Source organism: Oryctolagus cuniculus, chromosome 12 (assembly GCF_964237555.1).
Source record: "Oryctolagus cuniculus chromosome 12, mOryCun1.1, whole genome shotgun sequence".
Taxonomy (NCBI): Eukaryota; Metazoa; Chordata; class Mammalia; order Lagomorpha; family Leporidae; genus Oryctolagus; species Oryctolagus cuniculus.
The window spans coordinates 81,528,530-81,550,438 of NC_091443.1; the positions used below are offsets into that span (position 1 = coordinate 81,528,530).

Consider the following 21,909-nt stretch of genomic DNA (forward strand, 5'->3'; position numbering starts at 1 on the left):
ATATAGAAAAGTACCAAAGCACAGCTCTCTAAATTTTTTCAAAATAATCACACTTAATACAACCAACACTGAGACCAGTGCTGAGCTGAGACACTGTAAGATTCCAGCAGCCCCGACTCCCAAGAGATATGCATTAAAACAAACTCACAATGCTCCTCAAACAATTTGGAACACATTAGAAGGGGTGAAAAACACCATGTTCTAGCTTAAGAAAAAACACTGGGTTCTAGTGTAACCATTCTATTTAACTAAAATCTTGTTTTGAATACCCAACAACTCTACATTCCCCTTGGGTATTATGTTTTTCCCTGGCGCTGATCTAAACTATTTTTATTTTTTACCCTCCAATCTGAGGCAACGGCCTCCAATATCACACCTCCCAACACCTCTTACCTTTATCCTAAATCTGGATTCAGAATTTAACAACTCAGTCCTGTTCTCCAATATTATCTTGCTTCATGCTTTCACTTGATACAATTTAATTTGGTTTCTGGTAAGGTATGGGCACTAAGATTATTCTCAATAGTATAGTTTAAGAGGAAAAAAAATCTAATACTATATAATACTTGAAGTCACCATAGACTATCTCACCATTTTTCAATTTAGTAAGTATTAAGAATGTTCAATATTATCCAAGGAGGCACTAAAGCACTAGGAGGCACTAGGTACTTGGCCTAGTAGTTCAGATGGCAGTTGGGATACAGTCACCTTACATCAGTGTGCCTGGGTCAGAGTCCTAGCTCTGCTAATGAGGACCCATAGCAATGATACCTATATGGTTGGATCACTGCCACCCATGTGAGAAACCCAGATGGAGTTCTTGGCTCCTGTCTTTGGCCTGACTTAGCCCTAACTACTGAGGGCAGCTAGGGAGTGAACCATTAGATGGAAGATATCTCTAATTCTAGTTCTCTGTCACTCTGCCTTTCAGATAAATGTATAAATCATATAAATAAATAAATAAAGTTGATAGTGACAGTAAACAATTTTAAATAATTTACCCAGAAATATTGATAATAATTATTAATTTCTGATTGGCACTTAAAAGAGGAAAAACTTAGAACTTAGTTAGATGGCACTTTTATATATATATTATAAATATATAAAATATATACTTTTAAAAGATTTATTTATTAGAAAGACAGAACTACAGAGAGAGGTAGAGATGTAGAGAGGTCTTCTGTCCACTGGCTCATTCCCCAATTGGTTGAAATAGCCAGAGCTGAGCCAATCTGAAGTCAGGAGCCAGGATCTTCTTCTGGGTCCCCAACATAGGTGCAGGGGCCCAAGGACTTGGGCCATCCTCTGCTACTTTTCCGGGCACATTAGCAGAGAGCTGGATCAGAAGTGGAGCATCTGGGACTCGAACTGCTGCCCATATAAGTTGCCAGCACTGTAGGCAGCAGCTTTACTTGCTATGCCACAGTGCCAGTCCCAATGGCACTTATATTTTACAAACTTAGAGAACTTAGGGGATTGTAACCTTCAAGTATACAAGTTATTTTTAAAATCACAAAAATTTCCAATTTTATAAGTATTTGAATTGATATACAGTTTTTAAGTGAAATTCTCCCAAACTTGCTACCTGAATAAGCTCTACCAAAATCACAAAGACAGAATATACTTTAAAAACCAATATGGGGCTGATGTAACAGGATATGTGGTATAGCAGGTTAAGCCACTGCCTGTGATGCTCCTGCCATCCCCATCGGAGACCTGGATAAAGATCCCAGCTGCTGGCTCTGTTCTGGCTCAACCTGGCCATTGCAGCCATTTGGGGTATGAACCATTAACCAGTGAATGAAAGATCGCTCTCTCTCTCTAACTCTGCTTTCAAATAAAAAAAAAAAAAATAAATCTTGGGGGAGACAATATAACGGACTAAGTATTAAATAATATCAAGGACTGCTATTAATTTTGCTAGCTGTAATAATCACATTTGGGTATCTAAGAAAATTTTTTTTCAGAAATGCATACAATAATATGTAAGGATAGATGAATTTGCTTTAAATACCTTAGCAAAGCAAAAAAAGGGATACAGCAAGTAGATATGACACAATCTCGATCATTGTTGACTCTGAATCAGGGTTTGATAAAACTGTAGCCCACAGCTTGTTTTTATAATGCCGATGGTAAGAATGGTTTTTCAACACTTAAGGACTGTAAAAACAATTACCCAACAGAGACCAAATATTGACCCAAAATGTTTATTTATTTACTTTTTTTTTTTTTTTTTGACAGGCAGAGTGGATAGTGAGAGAGAGAGAGACAGAGAGAAAGGTCTTCCTTTTTTGCCGTTGGTTCACCTTCCAATGCAGCCGGCACATCGCACTGATCCGAAGCCAGGAGCCAGGTGCTTCTCCTGGTCTCCCATGCGGGTGCAGGGCCTCCAGGGCCATAGCAGAGAGCTGGCCCGGAAGAGGAGCAACTGGGACAGAATCCGGCACCCCGACCGGGACTAGAACCCGGTGTGCTGGCGCCGCAAGGTGGAGGATTAGCCTATTGAGCCAAGGCGCCGGCCCCCAAAATGTTTATTAATAGGCCCTTTATAAAGTTTTCTGATTTCTGTTCTGGATAATGGGCATATGAAAGTTTATTGTATAATGTTTTTTTCTTCACTTTTGTGTATGTTAAAAATCTTTCCTGTGGCTGGTGCTGTGGCACAGCAGGTAAAGCTGCTGCCTGCAGTGCCAGCATCCCATACGGTCAGCGGTTTGAGTTCTGGCTGCTCCACTTCCAATCCAGCTCTCTGCTATGGCCTGGGAAAGCAGGAGAAGATGGCCCAAGCCCTTGGGCCCCTGCACCCACGTGAAAGACATGGAAGACGCTCCTGGCTCCTGGCTTTGCATGGCACAGTTGGGGAATGAACCAGCATATGGAAAACCTTTCTCTCTGTCTCTCTCTGCCTCTGCCTCTCTGTAACTCTGCCTTTCAAGTAATAAATAAATCTTTAAAAAAAAAAGAAGAAGAAGAAGAAGAAATCTTTCTTAATAAAAGATTTTAAAATATCAACTCCATTCCACAGTACAAAAGCAAAAGTCAAGAAAATCCCTAGCAATATTTGAACAGAAACAAAGTCCTCTCTCTGCCCCAGAAAAAAAAAATTCTATATTTTCCAGATTTTAAATGTACTTTAAAAAATGAAAAGTAGTTTTCATTAAAAAGGTATCTGAGTATATTATGTCCCAGGCACTGTTGTAGGGCTACAAGATACAGATATTTTTTCTGAAAAAGCCACACAAAATCCCTCACCTTCACAGAATTCTGGCATTGTTACACTTACATTACTTATTTTAATCACAGATATGTGATCTTCCGTTTTCAGTATAGTCAATTATATTACTGTGTTTCTGACATATAAAAACTAAACATTCACACATATATTTGTTTTCACTGTAAACAAAAATCACTCAACATAAAAATTAGGCTAATAACTTTTTATTAAAAGAAACCCAATAATTAGGCAACACTTACTGGAGATCCAAAGTTATGTCCCACTTCATGAGCAAAAGTAATGTGAGAGACTTTGGGGGGTACATGAGACCCATAGTTCTGAACAGTGATAATTCCAGTGTTCAAGGACTTCTTTTTACCATCTGAATAGAGTTTACTTTTTTCACATATTCCTCCAGAGCTTCCTAATTCAGAACAAAAGCAAAGTGAAAAACGATACATTAAAAAAAAGGATACATTAGCACCTCTTTCCCTCTCCAAAAAAAGTTAATGCTAAAAATCTACATTAAATTAAAACATTTTTATAAAACACAATTGTTATTCAAATGAACACCCAACTTCTCAAAAGTTTCTTTTGTCCAAGATGATAAAATATTCTCAAATAAAAGTTTTTACAATACCCATAAAGAAACTTCCAGGACTGACTAATTTACAGCTCTTATAAAATGTTCTTCTTCATCACCAAAATGGACTCAAATTTTTGCTCTCACTGAAGTTAGCAAAGCAAATATTTAAGTTTCCTTTAAATTTGAATATATCAATATTTACAATGAGTCAAAGTCTATGCCTTTTCATACTTTAGAAAGAAAATTTATATTTAAGTTAAATGAAAGTTAAAGAAACTAAGGAAATTGTGAGAAAGTCACTTCTACAAATACCAAAGATACACCTGAGTATGTGATTCACTGTCCTGAGACACACTGTATTTATAAAAAAGAAAATGTTGGATGAGTTTAAAAAAAGAAGAAGAAGAAGAAGAAGAAGAGATGGGGAAATAAAGAAAGAAACAAGGTGGGAAGGAAGGAAGGAAAACAAAACAAATGAGGCAAATATTAATAAACGATTACTCACTCAGGGGTTCAGGGGTTCACTATACTATTCTTACAACTTCTCATCAGATTTGAATTTTTTAAATTAGTTTAAAAATTAAATTAGGATATTTAGTGTGCCTTGAGAATTTTTTTTAAAAGATTTATTTATTATTTGAAAGGCAGAGTTACACACAGAGAGAAAGAGAACCAGAGAGAGAGAGAGAGAGAGAGAGAGAGAGAGGTCTTCCATCCACTGGTTCGCTCCCCAGTTGGCCACAATGATCGGAGTTGCACTGATCCAAAACTAGGAGCCCAGAGCTTCTTCCGGGTCTCTCACAGGGGTGCACAGGCCCAAGGACTTGGGCCATCATCGACTGCTTTCCCAGGCCATAGCAGAGAGTTGTATTGGAAGTGCAGCAGCCAGGACTTGAACTGGCGCCCATATGGGATGCAGGTGGTAGCTTTACCCGCTACGCCACAGCACCAGGTCCTGAGAATATTTTCAAATTTAAGAGAAAAGCGTATTTCTACTCACATTAAGCATATTAAATCATTTTAGTTCATCTCTTCATTAATAGAAACCTCAGAGTTAAATATCCAAATGACAGTGCTTTCACAACTAAAGGCAGTAATAGAAGAAATTCCAAAAAGAGTAACAGGGCTGGCGCTGTGGCATAGTGGATAAAGTCACAGCCTATAGTGCCAGCATCCCATATGGGTGCCAGTTGGAGACCTGGCTACTCCACTTCTGATCCAGCCCTCTGCTATGGCCTGGCAATGCAGCAGAAGATGGCTCAAGTCCTTGGGCCTCTGCATCTGTGTGGGAAACCCGAAAGAAGCTCCTGGCTTCAGATAGGCACAGCTCAGGCCATCGCAGCCATCTGCAGAGTGACTCAGCGAATGGAAGACCTCTGTCTCTCTCTCTCTGCCTCTCCTCTCTGTAACTCTTTCAAAGGAAATTAATTAATTAAAAAAAAAAAGACTAACAGAGGGATCAGAATCTAGCCTTTATATACATATGCTTTATATACAATCCATGCCTTTATATACATTGCGCTGAGAAGACCACATTTTCTTTTAACTTTATTAAAGACTTCTACAGAGAAGCTTTTTGGCTTATACTCACATTTAAAAAGTTCTTCTATTTGATTTTTTTTTAAAAATTACAATAAATTGGATTAAGGTGTTATGATAACTGATCAAATTATTTCAAATTAGTGTCTTACACACAAATCTACAACCAAGTCAATAAATTTTAAAAAAGTAATATTTATAATACTTGATAGAGTATGTAAAAGAAGGCAACTCAAAATCAATTTGTAGGGGTCAGCACTGTGGCAAAATAGGTTAAGCCACTGCCTGCAGTGCTGGCATCCCATATGGGTACCAGTTCGTGTTCCAGCTGCTCCAATTCCAATCCAGCTCCCTGCTAATGGCCTGGGAAAACAGTGGAAGATGCCCCAAGTGCTTGGACACCAGCACTCATGTGAGAGATGTGGAAGAAGCTCCTGGCCCCTGGCTTCAGATAGGCCCAGCTTCAGAGCCACTATGTGATCCAGCAGATAGAAGACCTCTCTCTCTGTCTCTCCTTTTCTCTCTGTAACTCTGCCTTTCAAATAAATTTTTTAAAAAAATCAATTTGTAAAAACAGTATGATACTATAGTGCAAATGTTGCCCCGTCCCTAATAAATGTAAGAAAATACAAAGCAAAAAAATAAATTTGAATTTATCATTTAGAAAACTGAAATAACACGATTCACAAAAAAAGTAAACTAAGAGATTGAGGAACATATAGATTTAACCCAGCACTTCCTTTTCTACATAGAAAACTGAATAAAGGGAAAACAGCAAATGATTTATGAATAATAATTTCCTTAAACTAATTTTGTTTCTGGAAATGAGTCCAAAGGCCTACAATCATTACCATCTCTAGAAACTAGAAAAGGTATGAAAAAAATACTCTGTAGTAATTATGATCCACATATTACAGTCCTAAAAACTGCAAATTAATATCCTGCCTTAGTTAAGATTTATCACATGCAAATTGGTCCAGTGCAGCACTGTCAAACTTGAATTAAGCCCAGAAGACTCCATGCTGCAAATCTTTATCAGAGGGGTGGGAGGGAAAGGGAGTATTTTAAAATTCTGATACTATTTTTTCAACTCTCATAACATATACCTTCTTGTTTTGTTAGGGTATAGCTATAAGGGAAGATCATAAGTAAATTTGAGTGTACTCTTCAGAAATATACTCTTTGTAATTTATATCTTGCTTAATTTTTTGAACAATTATTTTTGTTCTTAAAGATTGTTGCTTATACAAAAGCTTAATTTTTATTACAGACGAATAGCTTACGATTACGTTGGTCTAACCCAATATAAGAAGTAATAAAGTACTGCATCTAATTTTTAAAAGTTATGGTTTAATTTTTCAAATACTACAGTGAGTTTTGATATGCTAGAAACTCAATTAGTGATATAATATATACCCATATGTAAGCCATAACTGCAGCTCAGGAATTGCTATATATTTTAAAATTTAAATATTACTATATACAGTCATCACTGAAAAGAAGCATTATGGGGCCTGGGGCCAGTGCTGTGGAGCAGCGGGTTAATGCCCTGGCCTGAAGCACCGGCATCCCATATGGGCGCTGATTCGAGACCCAGCTGCTCCACTTCCAATCCAGCTCTCTGCTATGGCCTGGGAAAGCAGTAGAAGATGACCCAAGTCCTTGGGCCCCTGCACCCACATGGGAGACCCAGAAGAAGCTCCTGGCTCCTAACTTTGGATCATACAGCTCCGGCTGTTGTGGTCAATTGGGGAGTGATCCAACAGATGGAAGACCTCTCTCCCTCTTCCTCTTTCTCTCTCTGCCTCTCCTCTCTCTGTGTAACTCTGACTTTCAAATAAATAAATCGTTTAAAATTAAAAAAAAAAAAGAAAAGAAACATTATGAATGACAATGTAAAGAATAAAATGTGTTTTTAATTCAAGTCCAAAACAATTACTGATGGATGACTGAATGAACAAACAATATGTTTTTCTATTTAAGGGATGGTATGAGAGCTAAAAGAAAAAAGTATCTCTTCTAAAGTTCAAAACAGACTCAATCCCCAAAAAAGTTTTAGACAAAATACCAGAGTAGTAGAATACTTTGAGATTTTATAAATTCATGTGATGTGAGGAGCCTTAAATTTAAAAGGAACATGCTGACCAGATGAAGCATCTCAGAAAGTTCAAGGAAGATGCACATTATCTGTTAATTCCATTTTTCCAAGAATATTTTGAAGTACCCTCATCTAATACTGATTTGAGCAATAATTCCCAATAGTACTACAGACAGTAGTCCTATTCTCAGAGAGGTTATTAGGAAAAGTATGAGAGCATTCCTTTGGCATTCAAGTCTAAGGAGCAGTACTCAATGCAGTACGTAGGGTCCAGAGATGTTCACATACCACGGATAATCCCGACCTAGAAACAATGCCAATAGCAACAGTTCTATTGCAATATTCTAATGATGTAATTCTCTCAGCCTTGAAATTAGATTTTCAAACCACAGGTTAAGAATTTAATAGATCTGAGTTATCTTCAGAATCCTGTGTTCACTGTGCTCTGTATGCCTTCATATTCTAATACATAAAAATCAAACTAAAATTTTCAAACTGAAAAAAAAAAAAAAAAAAAAAAAAACAACACAACACAACCAAAAGAGGCTTTTTTCTACCAAAGAAAATGTCTCAAAAAATTTCTTTCCAAATGATCACTGCAATACTGAATGCTTCAGGCCTAACTATGGCAATGAATTCCAAAGCTAGCATCATTCAGTAGCCTAGAAGCACTGTGACTATGTTCATAAAGTTAACTGATAGCATTAAGATGGATAATGCAGTGGCCAGTGCTGTGGAGCAGCAGCTTAAGCCACCGCCTGCAGCATGGCATCCCATATGAGTGCTGTTTCAAGGCCTAGATATTCCACTACCGATCCAACTCTCTGCTTATGTGCCAACAGAAGATGGCCCAAGTCCCTGGGCCCCTGCCACCCATGTGAGAGACCAGGATAAGGCTTCTGGCTCCTGGATTCGGCCTGGCCCAGTATGATCATTCTGGCCATTTTGGGGTGAACCAGTGGATGAAAGATTTCCCTCTCTGTATATAACTCTGAATTTCAAATAAATAAATCGTTAAAAAATATCGATAATGTAGGAGCAGGATACACCTTAGGTAAGTCAGAGAAATGGCCTCTTAAAAAAGTTGTGTCAAGGGCCGGTGCTGTGGCGCAGCAGGTTAATGTCCTGGCCTGAAGTGCCGGCATCCCATATGAGCACCGGTTCTAGTCCCGGCTGCTCCTCTTCCGACCCAGCTCTCTCTGCTATGGGATGGGAAAGCAGTAGAAAATGGCCCAAGTCCTTGGGCCCCTGTACCCATGTGGAAGACCTGGCTTCTGGCTCCCGGCTTCAGATCAGCACAGCTCCAACCATTGCGGCCAATGGGGAGTGAACCATTGGATGGAAGACCTCTCTCTCTACCTCTCTTCTCTCTGTGTAACTCTGACTTTCAAATAAATAAATAAATCTTAAAAAAAAAAAGAGAGTTGTGTCAGAGCAGTTCAGCAATGAAAATAGGGGAAGAGGATATACAAGTTAAGAATTTACTAAGGAGCTAATATTTCAAAAGATAAGAGGCTACCTGCTTACCACAGAACTGTTTTTTTAAAAAAAAAACTTTATAGTAATCTTTCCTGTTTCATTTTTAAGACCCAACTTGTTTGGGGGCTCTCCTTTATGGCTCCATTCTAGCCCCTTATAATTTTTTAAAAAATTATTTATTTTATTTAGTTGAAAGAGTGACAGAGAGAGAGGTCTTCTATCCACTGGTTTACTCCCCAGCTGGCTGCAATGGCTGGAGCTGTGCCGATCCAAAGCCAGGAGCCAGGAGCTTCTTCCGGGACTCCCACATGGGTGCAGGGGCCTAAGGACATGGGCCATCTTCCACTGCTATCCCAGGCCATAGCAGAGAACTGGATCAAAAGAGGAGCAGCTGGGACTAGAACCAGTACCCATATGGGATGCCAGCACTTCAGGCCAGGGCTTTAACCTGCTGTACCACAGCACCAGCCCCAGCCCTTATAATTTTAAATCAGAACCTTTAAGGCAGTCCAGTTAGCTGGCTGTTTCTACATATCATGGAGTTGTGTAGGAGGTGCTGTCTTTCTCATTAAAGAAACCGAAGGTAGCACTCAACTATAAGATTTTATGGGGCTGGTATTGGGGCACAGCGTTGGTTAAGCCTAATCCACCACCTGCAGTGCCAGCACCCCATGTGGGTGCCAGTCCAAGTCCCAGCTGGTCCACTTCCAATCCAGCTCCCTACTAATGGCCTGGGAAAAGCAGCAGCAGATGTCCCAAGTAACTGAGTCCCTGCCTCCCATATAGATCCAGATGAAGCTCCTGGCTCCTGGCTTCAGTCTGGTCCAGCCCTGGCTGTCATGGCCATTTGGGGAGTGAACCAACAGATGGAAGATCTCTGTCTCTCTGTCTCTGTCTCTCTCTCTCTCTCTGTGTAACTCTTTCAAATAAGTAAAAATCTTTGGGGGAAAAAAAGGTTGTATTAAATAAGAACAAATGAAAAAATAGTATACAAAAGACTCTTAGATAAGAAATCTACTAACTACTACTAACTACTACTATCTACTAATCTACTATCTACTAACATTTCAACTCTTACGGTTTTTCACAGCTCAACCCAATCACTGAAGAGGACTAAAGCTAATAATCTGAGTAACTACTCTGTGAGAATTAATTTAACAATCTCACAACAAAATCCTTCCCATCAGTACATTCAAGTCCAACCTTAACCTTAACCTAACAGTGAATTATCATCAGAATTAAATGAAATTTAGCAAATAACACACCAGAATAAGGATGAATAAAGACTAGGTCAAATAAAAATGAAAGATTAAGAAACAATAATAGATTACTTCATAGCTATGAACAGCTATTTTTAAAAGAACAAGATAAAAGCAAGCATTATGAAGATCTATAGGCAGAAATATTGTTTTTAGAGGAAAGGCAAAGACAGAAGAAATTATAATGTAAAATAAACAGGCTGAAGAAATATTTACCTGAATTTATAGACAAAACAGACAAGAACACATTCTCCTAGCTTCCAGTCTTTGCTCTTCCCACTATGCCATGACAATTAACCAATATAATATTAAAATATTCTAGCAAAATTCTATGTTATAACCCTCTGTCTTATGAAAGAAGGACATGGATTTTAAATACACACACACAAACACACTCTCAATTAAGCAGCAGGAAACATTTAACTAATTCTCAGAAAGGCAGGCTATCATGTTACAGTAATTCATGCTAAAATAACTACCAAGTGCACTGAATCTGGAGTCACAAGCTCCAGATTCCAAATGCTTTTCTTCAAGTCATATGAAAGCAGGTTGGTCTGTAAGTTTCTAAACTGAAGTTTTCTCACACATAAAATAAAGGTAACAATGTCAACATCTCATACAGCTATTAAAATAATCATGTAAACCAAATAAATAAAAGTTCCTTGTAAAAGCATAAAGTCAAAGATAAAATTCAGTCCAGCCTGTGAGGGCAGGAAATGATGACAGCTGTCAGTGTCATTTTGGGGCAGGTAGCCTCTACCAGGAAGTGTTAGGCCAAAGGAACAAAGATTTCTTCTCTTTCTCACTCTGGCCTTCCCCAATAGCTCTGAAAAAAAGGTTTCTAAGAGTTGAAGTTAGGGGGACTAACAGAAAAAAAGGAAAAGAGTCCTGGTGTCTGAAATAAAAGAGAGAGAGCATAATATGGAAGAAAAAAAAAAAGCTGAACAGGGAGAAAAAATGGAGGCCAGAAGGTTGACTACAAGAGTCACATTCTTTCATTCTGGTAGCTTAGCACCCTATCTTTGCTGGTGAAGTGCACAGGAAGTACGCTGCTTCACCTGCATGAAGAATCTAATGGCAACAATACAAAACTGTTTTCAGTCCAGAACTCGCCTACTCTGCTTGATCAAAATTTGGCATTACAAATGGTGGCCCAAACACCACAAACAACTAGTCATAAACACTAAGTGTCCCCTAAAACCCATTATCCCATGCTAATAATGAGAAAAACAACAGAGAGAGTCCAATAGAAGATCACCTATCAGCATACCTGACCAGTACTCCTCAGAATTATCACAGGATTTTTCTGTCACTCTTAAACAGCATGTATAGGGGCCAGCACTGTGGCTTAGTGGGTAAAGCCACCGCCTGCCGTACCGGCATCCCATATGGGCACCGGTTTGAGACCCAGCTGCTCCACTTCCGATCCAGCTCTATGCTATGGCCTGGGAAAGCAGCAGAGGATGGTCCAAGTCCTAGGGCCCCTGCACCCACGTGGGAGACCCAGAAGAAGCTCTTGGCTCCTGGCTTTGGATTGGCAGCTCTGGCCATTGCACCCAACTAGGGAGTGAATCAGCGGATGGAAGACCCCTTTCTCTCTCTCTCTTTCTAACACTGCCTTTCAAATAAAATAAATAAATCTTTTAAAAAAGTATGTATAAATATAAGGACATCCCAAGATTTAAGAAAAATCTGATGAAGCTCCTGCATGACTAAACATTCTTAATGAACAATAGTCTACAGTTAAAAACACAAAATGACAGCAATTTTTTAGGTTAAGATCATCCACTCACCTGCCTAGGAGGCATTTTGTGAGCAAGCTCTACAGACAGAAAAACTAATGTGGTAGTCCTCACACTTTCCTGAGCAGCAGCATCACCTGGAGGCTTATTCAAACAAGATTATAGGGCCCCACATCTGCAGTTTCTGATTCAAAGACTGAGTGGGTCCAAAGGACTCAGATTTCTAACAAGCTCCTAATGAAGCTGATGCCATTAATCCAGGACCACCGTATGAAAAATTACTTACGTGAGATTCAGAACTTCTATATTAATGGGTAATAGACAAAGAAAAAATCAAATTAATCCCTGAGTTTTATAGTATTTACTAATGAATAGAAAGGAGGGATAATAAACTTTATGATAAAATTACTCAACTATTCAAGGGGAAAAGAAATTTTAGAGTGAAAAAGTTATATATCATGTGAAATATCATATGAAAGTGAGCTGTACAATCTGCTGACTATACTAGTAACACAAAAACAGCACAGATTATGATAATGGACAAATATCCAAAAATAACCCACTAGTAGATGCAGCCCATGAGATAAGTTTTCCTTTTCGTTTCATAAGTACTACATTTTCCGCCATAAAATTACTTCATTTATTCTATGTACTAAAAGCCAAAAAATTTCCTTGTACTCATTTCAAAATACAAAACTGTTTCATCTACTTTGTCATTTACATTATGCATATGAATCTTGCTTAACTCATGTAAATTAAGATAGTGTACAGATATAATTTTTATCCCTGTACAAGGTAAACTGCAATCTGCTCTGAAAATGGCTTTTTATTTCAAGTATTAAGACACTGGTAAATTACCTGAAGGTGCTCCAACCCAAGCCAGACCAAGAACACCATCATCAAAATCTCGGTCTGTGAAGACATAGGCCAAACAGTAGTCATCATGATTCTGCTCAGAATTCAATTCCAGAAATTTCTCCACACCAATATTTGGGAAACGGAAAGGATTTGTAGGGTCCTTCTCATCAGCAGTTGTATTGATCTAAAAATCCAAAACAATATTTAAAATAAGCACTTAATATTAGCATGGTCTTCATTCAAGTCTCTGCTCACCTCCTTTTCCATCTACCTAGATAATATATGCTCAGGGCTCACGGCAACTCAAGCCTTAATTAAGAGCCCCAGGGTTTTCCCACTGCCTCCATCTCTGAGCTGTTCATAGAAGGCCCTCTCCCACCCTACTCCCCAAAATAAGAAGAAAAAAGAAGGAAGAAAGAAAGGAAAGGAGGGAAGAAGGGAAGGAAGGAGGGAAAGAGAAAGACAGAAGGGAAGGAAGGAGGTTGTAAGCAAGCAGGCTGGCAGCCAGAGAAGGAAAATTAAAATTTAAGATGCTGGAAATGGACATTTGTTCCACATATCACAGTGCCTGAGTTCTTGGCTCTGCTTTGTACTCCAGCTTCCTGCTAATGTGGACCCTGGGAGGCAACACGTGATTGCTCAAGTGGTTGGGTTCCTACTACCTAAATGGGAGACTCAGACTGAGTTCCTGGCTTTTGGTTTGGCCTCGCCCAGCCCCAGATGTTGTGGGTATTATATGAAGGAACCAGCAGATGTGTGAGATGTATCTATTTCTCTCTCTCTCTCTGCCTTTCAAACAAAGTAGATTAAAAAAAATTTGAAGAGGGTAAATATCTGAGCAAGTATGGACACCTGAACATGGGACACTTAAGAAAGAATAAATTTTATTTCCAAAAACGCTAATAAAGTATGTCTTTTCAAATTTAATCACCTTAGTGAGTCTTCTTTAGTATTAATCTTCTATAGACGGTGACAAATATGATACAAAAACCTATATTTTATCAAATTGCTAGAACATAAAATAGATATTGAACCCAAGACTGTCAGTTCAGCAGACAAATCAATCATTTCTTTGCTTTTCCTTGCCTAGAGTCACATAAGTGAAGTCCAACTCACTTCAAATTCAGATTTTTCACCTCAGAGTGGGTCTGAACTGTGTTTTCTTTCTGTTTTTAATTCACTTCTCTTACTATTTCCAGTTTATCCAGAATGTTTCTTTTGATACTTAGCTACTATTATCCTGATGAGGCTCCTCCAGCATAATCTAACACCAAATTTTTACTAAATCAAAATTTTCATTTTTAGTTCCTGTCTCCTTTCAAAGACCAACACCTGTCTTCTGAACAATTTGGCATTCCCCAAGTAAACCAAGAAATTACATATAAGACTTGACAGAGATTTTAAAAAGATACATATGAGGGGCCGGTGCTGTGGCTTAGCAGGTAAAGCTGCCACCTGCAGTGCCAGCAATCCATATGGGTGCCAGTTCGAGTCCTGGATGCTCCACTTCTGATCCAGCTCTCTGCTATGGCCTGGGAAAGCAATAGAGGATGGCCCAAGTACTTGGGCCCCTGCATGGGAGACCCGGAAGAAACTCCTGACTTTGCATTAGCCCGGCTCCAGCAGTTGCAGCCAACTGGGGAGTGCACCAGCGGATAGAAGACCTCTCTCTCTCTGCCTCTCCTTCTCTCTCTGTGTAACTCTTTCAAATAAATAAAAAAATCCTTTTTTTTTTTTAAAGGATACATATGAAAGCAAAGACTTTTACTGGAAGGCAAGCCACAGTCTACTGGAAACATTGGTGGTAAGGGAAAGGTGATACAATGGCTGACACATGAAAATTACAGGTCTTTTTATGATCCATACCAAAGAAGATTTATAGAAGCAGGATGACAAAAACACCTCTGAAGACAATTGCCTAAGGGTAGATTTCAGAACATCTGGTTTATCCATTAAAAATTCCCCAAAATAATCAGTTATGGTCATTTAACACAAAATCAAGTACTATATATATATATATTATAAGTAGCCCATGCTTAAAGGCATATTTTAGCCAGTAAAAACAGAAATGAAATATTCTGATATTTCTGTAATATTGACTACCAACAGAAGCTGCATCTAAATTTTAGTTACCTACATTAAAAACGGGATGGTTAATATTTAAATGTTTGTGGACATAACAGAAACTTTAAATTACTAAATGAGTCAGAAGTAATCTTCAACACATATTTAAAATGAAATTTTAATCTTAGCTAAGGTCTGAAAACAACCGACTGTCACATTATTCACTTATATACTTGTATATCTTCATAATACAAATCATTTTATTCAAAAAAAGTGTTGCACTAAAATGTGTCCCAGTATTCTCCACTTTGTATCTTACTGCTTTTGCCTACTAAATAGCAATACTGTTTGTTCATTTAAGAGCTCATAATGCTCTCAGCATACATAAAAATAATTGATTATGAACAATGGCATTGTAACTCCACAAACCCTATTTGTTCTTAAGACAAATCACAGTAAAAACCACCTCAGTGACATTATTAAATATGTGTATCTGTTAAAACTTTCTGGTACATTTTACTTACTCAACTGTATTTTAGGAAAATTAGAACAGTATAAAATGTGGCAAATACTTTGACGAAAGGATTTTTTATATCTATACTCTACATATTTCTATATCTAGTTTTAAGCTCAAATTTTAAATTTATATTTGTTTTTAAAATACAGAAAATATTTTAAAAAGTCTAATTTTGTCAATAATTTAACATTCATTTATAATTTGTAACTAAAATCAATAAGCAGTAACCCTTAGGCTCTGGATCAGTATTTCTCAAAATATGTCTGCAGTTTTTTTGAGTCTCAATTGATGTTTCCATGGTCAAATTAATTTAGAAAAATGCATTTCTTTCCTGAAGGAGTCCTCAAAACTCGGTATGTCAGAACAAGCTGTGAATTTTCAAGAAGATTATACTGTTCTGTATTTTGTCAACTTCCTGTTTGTAAGCTCTATCAATTATTAATCTTATTCCTAAATCTTTACCCAACTATCCTTGTGTTTACTTGGCAAAGAGGCCAAGAATAAAGATAAACTGCATCAGTAGACACAACTTAAACTCTTTGATACATAAATAGGGAGTAAGCAAACAAGCATTTTTCTTGTACACATCGCCCTTATTGTTCCACTTTTTAACGTTTTTAACCACTGTGCTTCCTTACTCTGATGCGTTTCACCATGAAACTGATGTTCCGAATCCCAGAGAAGTCTGTGGTCTGGTAAATTGTATCAATCGCTTTTACATGGCTGGATATCTATTGATTTAAAAATAAAAAGAACAACATTTTAGAAGCAATGTTGAAATATAAAAAAGATCATGAATTCCCATTTCCAAAATTACTAATTACTAACGTCCTAGCATATTCAATTTTAAAATGTCTATATCACATATTTAAGAGAAGTATGAAAAAGATCAGTAGGCTGGGGCTGAAAGGGGAGCTTCCATCTTTTCCAGATACCTCTCTGGAAAAACAAACATGTACTCTCAATTCAGTCATATTTTTAAAAACTTTTGTTTCCTCAACTCATCCTATAATATCCTATGTCCATGCCTTTTTACATGCTTTTTTATTTATTTTTTTATTTTTTGACAGGCAGAGTGGACAGTGAGAGAGACAGAGAGAGAAAGGTCTTCCTTTGCCGTTGATTCACCCTCCAATGGCCGCCCCAGCCGGCACACGCGCTGATCCGAAGGCAGGAGCCAGGTGCTTCTCCTGGTCTCCCATGGGGTGCAGCGCCCAAACACTTGGGCCATCCTCCACTGCACTCCCTGGCCACAGCAGAGAGCTGGCCTGGAAGAGGGGCAACCGGGACAGAATCCGGTGCCCCGACCGGGACTAGAACCCAGTGTGCCGGTGCCACAAGGCGAAGGATTAGCCTAGTGAGCCGCGGCGCCGGCCCATGCTTCTTTCTTATGACTAAATTATCTTTTCCTATTTAGACTTCAGACTCAGTTCAAACATATTCTGTAAGAACTTCCCTGATAATATCAGGACACTTGGTTATTCCCTGAATAGCCCTACTACTGCTGCACTACTACTACTATGTGTAACAACTTTACTGACCAAATTCTATATACTACCCACATATTTTAGGTCCTGGAAGTATACTGGTGAACAAAACAGAGAATGTCTCTAAACATTTACAGAGGTTTTGTTCTAGTAGTGGAGCAGAAAAAGGAAATAATACAAAGAAAAAGAGGATACATTCAGATTTTACTAAGTCCTAAAAGCAGATAAGCGTAGTGTTATAATACAAAACCCATGTTTATCTTGTTGACTCCCAACTGAACTCTGTGGCTTCTGAACCACTCTGTACACAATCTTCCCAACCTTACAAACAGCAGTCTTTACTATCATCAACATGAAAATGTGTGTGTGCCAGCATACTTTCAAAGCTATTTCTGAAGAAATTGTATAAATGATAATAAAAAGTGCTAATAGGGTATATTATGAATCCCTGCTAACTTCAGCTGGGCCTAGCAAACTCTTCCCAGTACCCACGATTTCTACTCCATCTCAGCAGTCCTGGTTCCCCAGACAATTATACCTCATACTTTCTTGGGGGTGTATCCTAATGTCCCTCTCTCTTTACCTTCAAATCACCCATCTTTATTCATCTTCATCTTCCTCAAAGGGTAACTTTTCTTTATTCCTGACCCTATCCCTTTCTGGAACTTCAAGAACACTGTGTTTTTTCTTACATTGATTGTCTATTGAATTGTCTTCCCCTTCTGACCAACTTGCTCAAAGGCCCCCTTTAGCCCCAAATATTCCATGTTATTTCTAATAATTTCCATGTTACTTTCACATTTCTTGAAACCCTCACTGCCTCTGCCAACGTATTCCTCATCAGTAACATTCCTGCAACTAAAAATCACTTACTTCTTGTGATCATTCTCTTGGATATCCCTGCATTATGACACAATTAGCTATGCATTTGTCTGGCAATTTTTTTTTTTATCCCTGGGCTAATGTTAATCTCCTACCTGTTTATCATGTCTTTCCTCACCAGCTTCTCTTCCTTCTCATCCTATTGACTACAAACAGATAGTCCCCAGTTTCTTTACATTTCATTCTCTCCCCACATTAACTCTCTCTTTTGTGACCTCCAATTTCACGCAAGTCCAAAGTTGATCATTCCTCAAGCTACAGTTCCACATTTTCAGTACCCTAAGGCAATGATCCCCTAGCTTTTATACGTATCTAAAAATATGCTTCTCCCTACCACCAAAATGAATTGATCATTTATCTTTGTGCTACCTCCACCCTCTCAGACTCAAACCCTTTGAGTCAAAATGTGTTCATTAAACTCTCACTGGATGCTTACTGCATTTTGAAGGCTACCCTGAAAAACCATGAACACTGTAATGAGGGTTGAGAATACACAAGTGCAAATGAGAATGTAAATATGCTAAGTACAATGACAGCACAGAATAGGGGTTCAAAGTTCCTCCTCTGCTCCGAACAAGTCCTCTTTCTTTATCTCCTTTAACATCACAAATACTGAACATCACAAATAACTAAACTCTCTTTTCAATGCTAAGCATCAGTTTCATCATCTCCTCCAGGAATCATTTTCTTAGTCCTCTCTTTCGAATAACAGTAAAATATCCTAACTGGTCTTTATGTGTGTAATTATATTTTTCACATCATAACTGAAAATATAAACACCTTTTTATACCAAGAAGAAAATAAACTAACTTTAATTTTGAAGGAAAAATATAGATACAATAAAACAATATGGGAACTGTTAAAATACTGCATAACTATAAATACCTGAGCAATCACAGCTTCTCGTGTTCCATAATATTTAAAAAAAAGATGATCAGTCTGAATATAAAGCTGACAAGTATTTTTTTCTGCTGAAGTTGTACGCTTTTTCCTCAGGAGTTCTGGACCATTAGCAGCATGTTCTTCTTGAGGTGTCTATACATCAAAAAGAATCATTTCTGATCATTAGTCTGCTTCACTACTATAATTTCATAGTTAAAGGATAGGAACAATTTCATACTCTGTGTTATTATGTAGTACCATAGAGATTTCTGATGTCATAAACACTATTTTAGTCTCACATTCTCCATTTAGTTGACTGATTATTTATTCAAACAACTCCTCCACATTTGCTTCCAAACATACTTCTTTGTTTCTTTTTTTGACAGGCAGAGTGGACAGTGAGAGAGAGACAGAGAGAAAGGTCTCCCTTTGCCGTTGGTTCACCCTCCAATGGCCGCCAAGGCCAGGGTGATGTGGCCAGCACACCGCGCTGATCCCAAGGCAGGAGCCAGGTGCTTCTCCTGGTCTCCCATGGGGTGCAGGACCCAAGCACTTGGGCCATCCTCCACTGCACTCCCGGGCCATAGCAGAGAACTTGCCTGGAAGAGGGGTAACCGGGACAAAATCCGGCGCCCCGACCGGGACTAGAACCTGGTGTGCTGGCGCCGCAGGCGGAGGATTAGCCTATTGAACCACAGCGCCGCCGGCCCAAACATACTTCTTAATATGTATTCATATACATCTAAAGCAAGTCCTATGGCAATTTATAATACCTTGGTATCTTCTTTCTATTTTTTAAAATTTAATGTTTACTTATTTGAAAGGCATAGTTACAGAAGGAGGATGAAGAGAGAGAGACAGAGATCTTGCATCCCCTGGTTTACTCCCCAAATGGCCAAGCCAGAAGCCCAGAGCTTCTTTTGGGTCACCAGCATGAAGTGCAGGGGCACAAGTACTTTGGTCACCTTCTGCTGCTTTCCCAGGGGCATTAGCAAGGAGCTGGATTGGAAGTGGAGCAGCCAGGCTCAAAACAGCACCCATATGAGATGCTGGCATTGCAGGCAGAGGCTGAACCTGCTACACCACTATGCCATCCCAATATCTTGGTTTCTTCTACCTCATCTCTACTACCCAATCTACCACCAGGTCCTGTCAAATTTATCTCCTAAATATGGAGGTAAATTATCTATTATCTCCAGCTCAACTACTCTAGCCCACACTACCAACACTTCTTATTTAGTGCACAGTTAAGATCAACTTAATCAACCCATGGTGGCCTTCAATCTATTATCAATACAGCCATCTTTTCAAAATACAAGTCTGAATGTTACCTACCTGCACAGTATATTTCAATGACTTCCTTTTATTCTAAAGAGAAAGCCCTAAATTCTTTATATGCTTCACCAAATCAGCATTGCACAGCTTCTACTTACCAATTCAGCTTCGTTTCATTCCATATTACTTCACAAAGAAACTGTACTACAATACTCAATTCTAGCTCTCTACAGTATAGCTACATAAGCCATTTTTCTATCTTCCAATACACCACCTGTCTCCTGTCATAGATCTAATTAATGTCTTCCTTCAGAGTCAGGGATGGCCAATTCATCCATTATAGCAGTTCACAGAATCATGTACCTAAGCCCCTTACATACTATACCCTTACATTTATTTGGGGAACTGTTTGTTCAATGGCTGTCTCAACTCCACCACCAGAATAGAAATTTGAAAATAAGAAATTGTTATAAATTTGAAAATAAGAAACTATCTTCACTATATTGTTATCACTTAACAGAGAGTTGCCAGGAAGTAGAAGAAAATAACTACAAATATTTCTTTCCAGAGTTACCTCTGCTATTGAATTCAAGCACTCAAACATTTGTCAATATCTAAAAGATATATAAATATCTTTAGATGACAAAGTAACACAAAACCCACATTAAGTTTTATCACAATTCCAAATTTACATTACTTTCCTCTCATTTGACAATTCCATTTAAATATATCCAAAACTAAAATTTTGTCTCATACTTCACAAAAAAAAAAGGGTAACTATGTGAGGTGATGAATATGTTAAATTGCTTCACTATAGTAACCATTTTATTATCCATATGTATCCTATAACAATATTATATAACTTAAACATAAAAAATTAATTTTTAAAAAATTTTGTACTATAGATGAGTACCAACACTTCTGAAAAACTTAATTACTTCATCTTAAATAACACATTTGGGAGAAATATCCCCTAAGTATTCTTTTAATAATATTTTAATCAGGATTTTCGTTGAGATGGTTTCCAGGTTGCAACTTGTGGAGTCTATAAATGATTCAAATATCGAACAGCATTCTAAGTGCACATTATTTTTGATAATGTAGTTCATATGCATATTTATACTCACATTATTCTATACAAAAGTTATAAATTAATCTTAGCTATTAAAGTGACTGTACTCACGTATGCCAAGATTTTCTACTCCATAAGAAAAAAACTAAAGGCTTTAATGTAAAAATATTGTTTAACAAAAGGTTTTAAATTTAAGAAGTCAACCTTAAATAAGAAATATAGACTCTTTCAATTAGAGAAATGCACATAAAAGTAGTCAAGTTTATTTGTCAAGTGGTTTAGATCATCCAGTCTTTACTGGGTATTATTTTCTCTCTGATTGTGAATAGTGGATTGAAATCTCCCATCATATGAGTTTTCTACTACAGTTTTTTATCTGTCAACTGTGTTCTAAATATTCTGAAGTTTTGGAATTAAGGACATACAAATTTAAGATTTTTATAATATCCTGGGGACTGAACTTTTTATCATTATAATATATCTATTTCAATATAAAACTCTTTACCTTAAAATCTACTTTGATATTAATATATATAATTTTCATTTGAGCCCACAAATTTTGTGTTTTGTACTCTTTTACTTCCAACTTTTCTATATCCTTGTATTTTGGAAGTGGCTTTTGTAAAGCAAACAATTTTTGCTGTTTTTTGTTAAATCCAGTCTGATGATCTTTATCTTAACTGGTAAATTAAATCCATGTGCCTTTAATATAATTACTGGTATATTTCAGTTTAAAACTACAGTTTTATTACTTATCTTCATTTCTTTTGCCTGTTTCTATATTTTCTTTCTTCCTTTTCTTGACTTCTTTTGGATTTTTAGTTTTTAATATTCTAGCCATTCCCCTCCGTTTACTTTTTAGTTAAGTATTTTACTGCAGTGTGAGTATCCCATATGAGTGCTGATTATCCATCATGCTGTTTTCTTCATACGCTAGTTGGTTTGAACTGAATAC

At 37.7% G+C, this 21,909-nt stretch overlaps 1 protein-coding gene across 2 annotated transcripts in view; it reads right to left on the reverse strand.

Annotated features, from left to right (window-relative positions):
* Positions 1-21,909, reverse strand: part of ADAM10 (ADAM metallopeptidase domain 10) — a 155,326-nt gene that overhangs the window by 31,070 nt on the left and 102,347 nt on the right. For both annotated transcript variants that reach the window (XM_051821954.2, XM_002718210.5), the window contains 4 exons: positions 18,611-18,760; positions 15,995-16,087; positions 12,776-12,959; positions 3,475-3,638 (listed from right to left, as the gene is read on the reverse strand). In XM_051821954.2, coding sequence (XP_051677914.1) covers positions 3,475-3,638; positions 12,776-12,959; positions 15,995-16,087; positions 18,611-18,760 — 591 coding nt within the window. The remainder of the gene's footprint in view (positions 1-3,474; positions 3,639-12,775; positions 12,960-15,994; positions 16,088-18,610; positions 18,761-21,909) is intronic.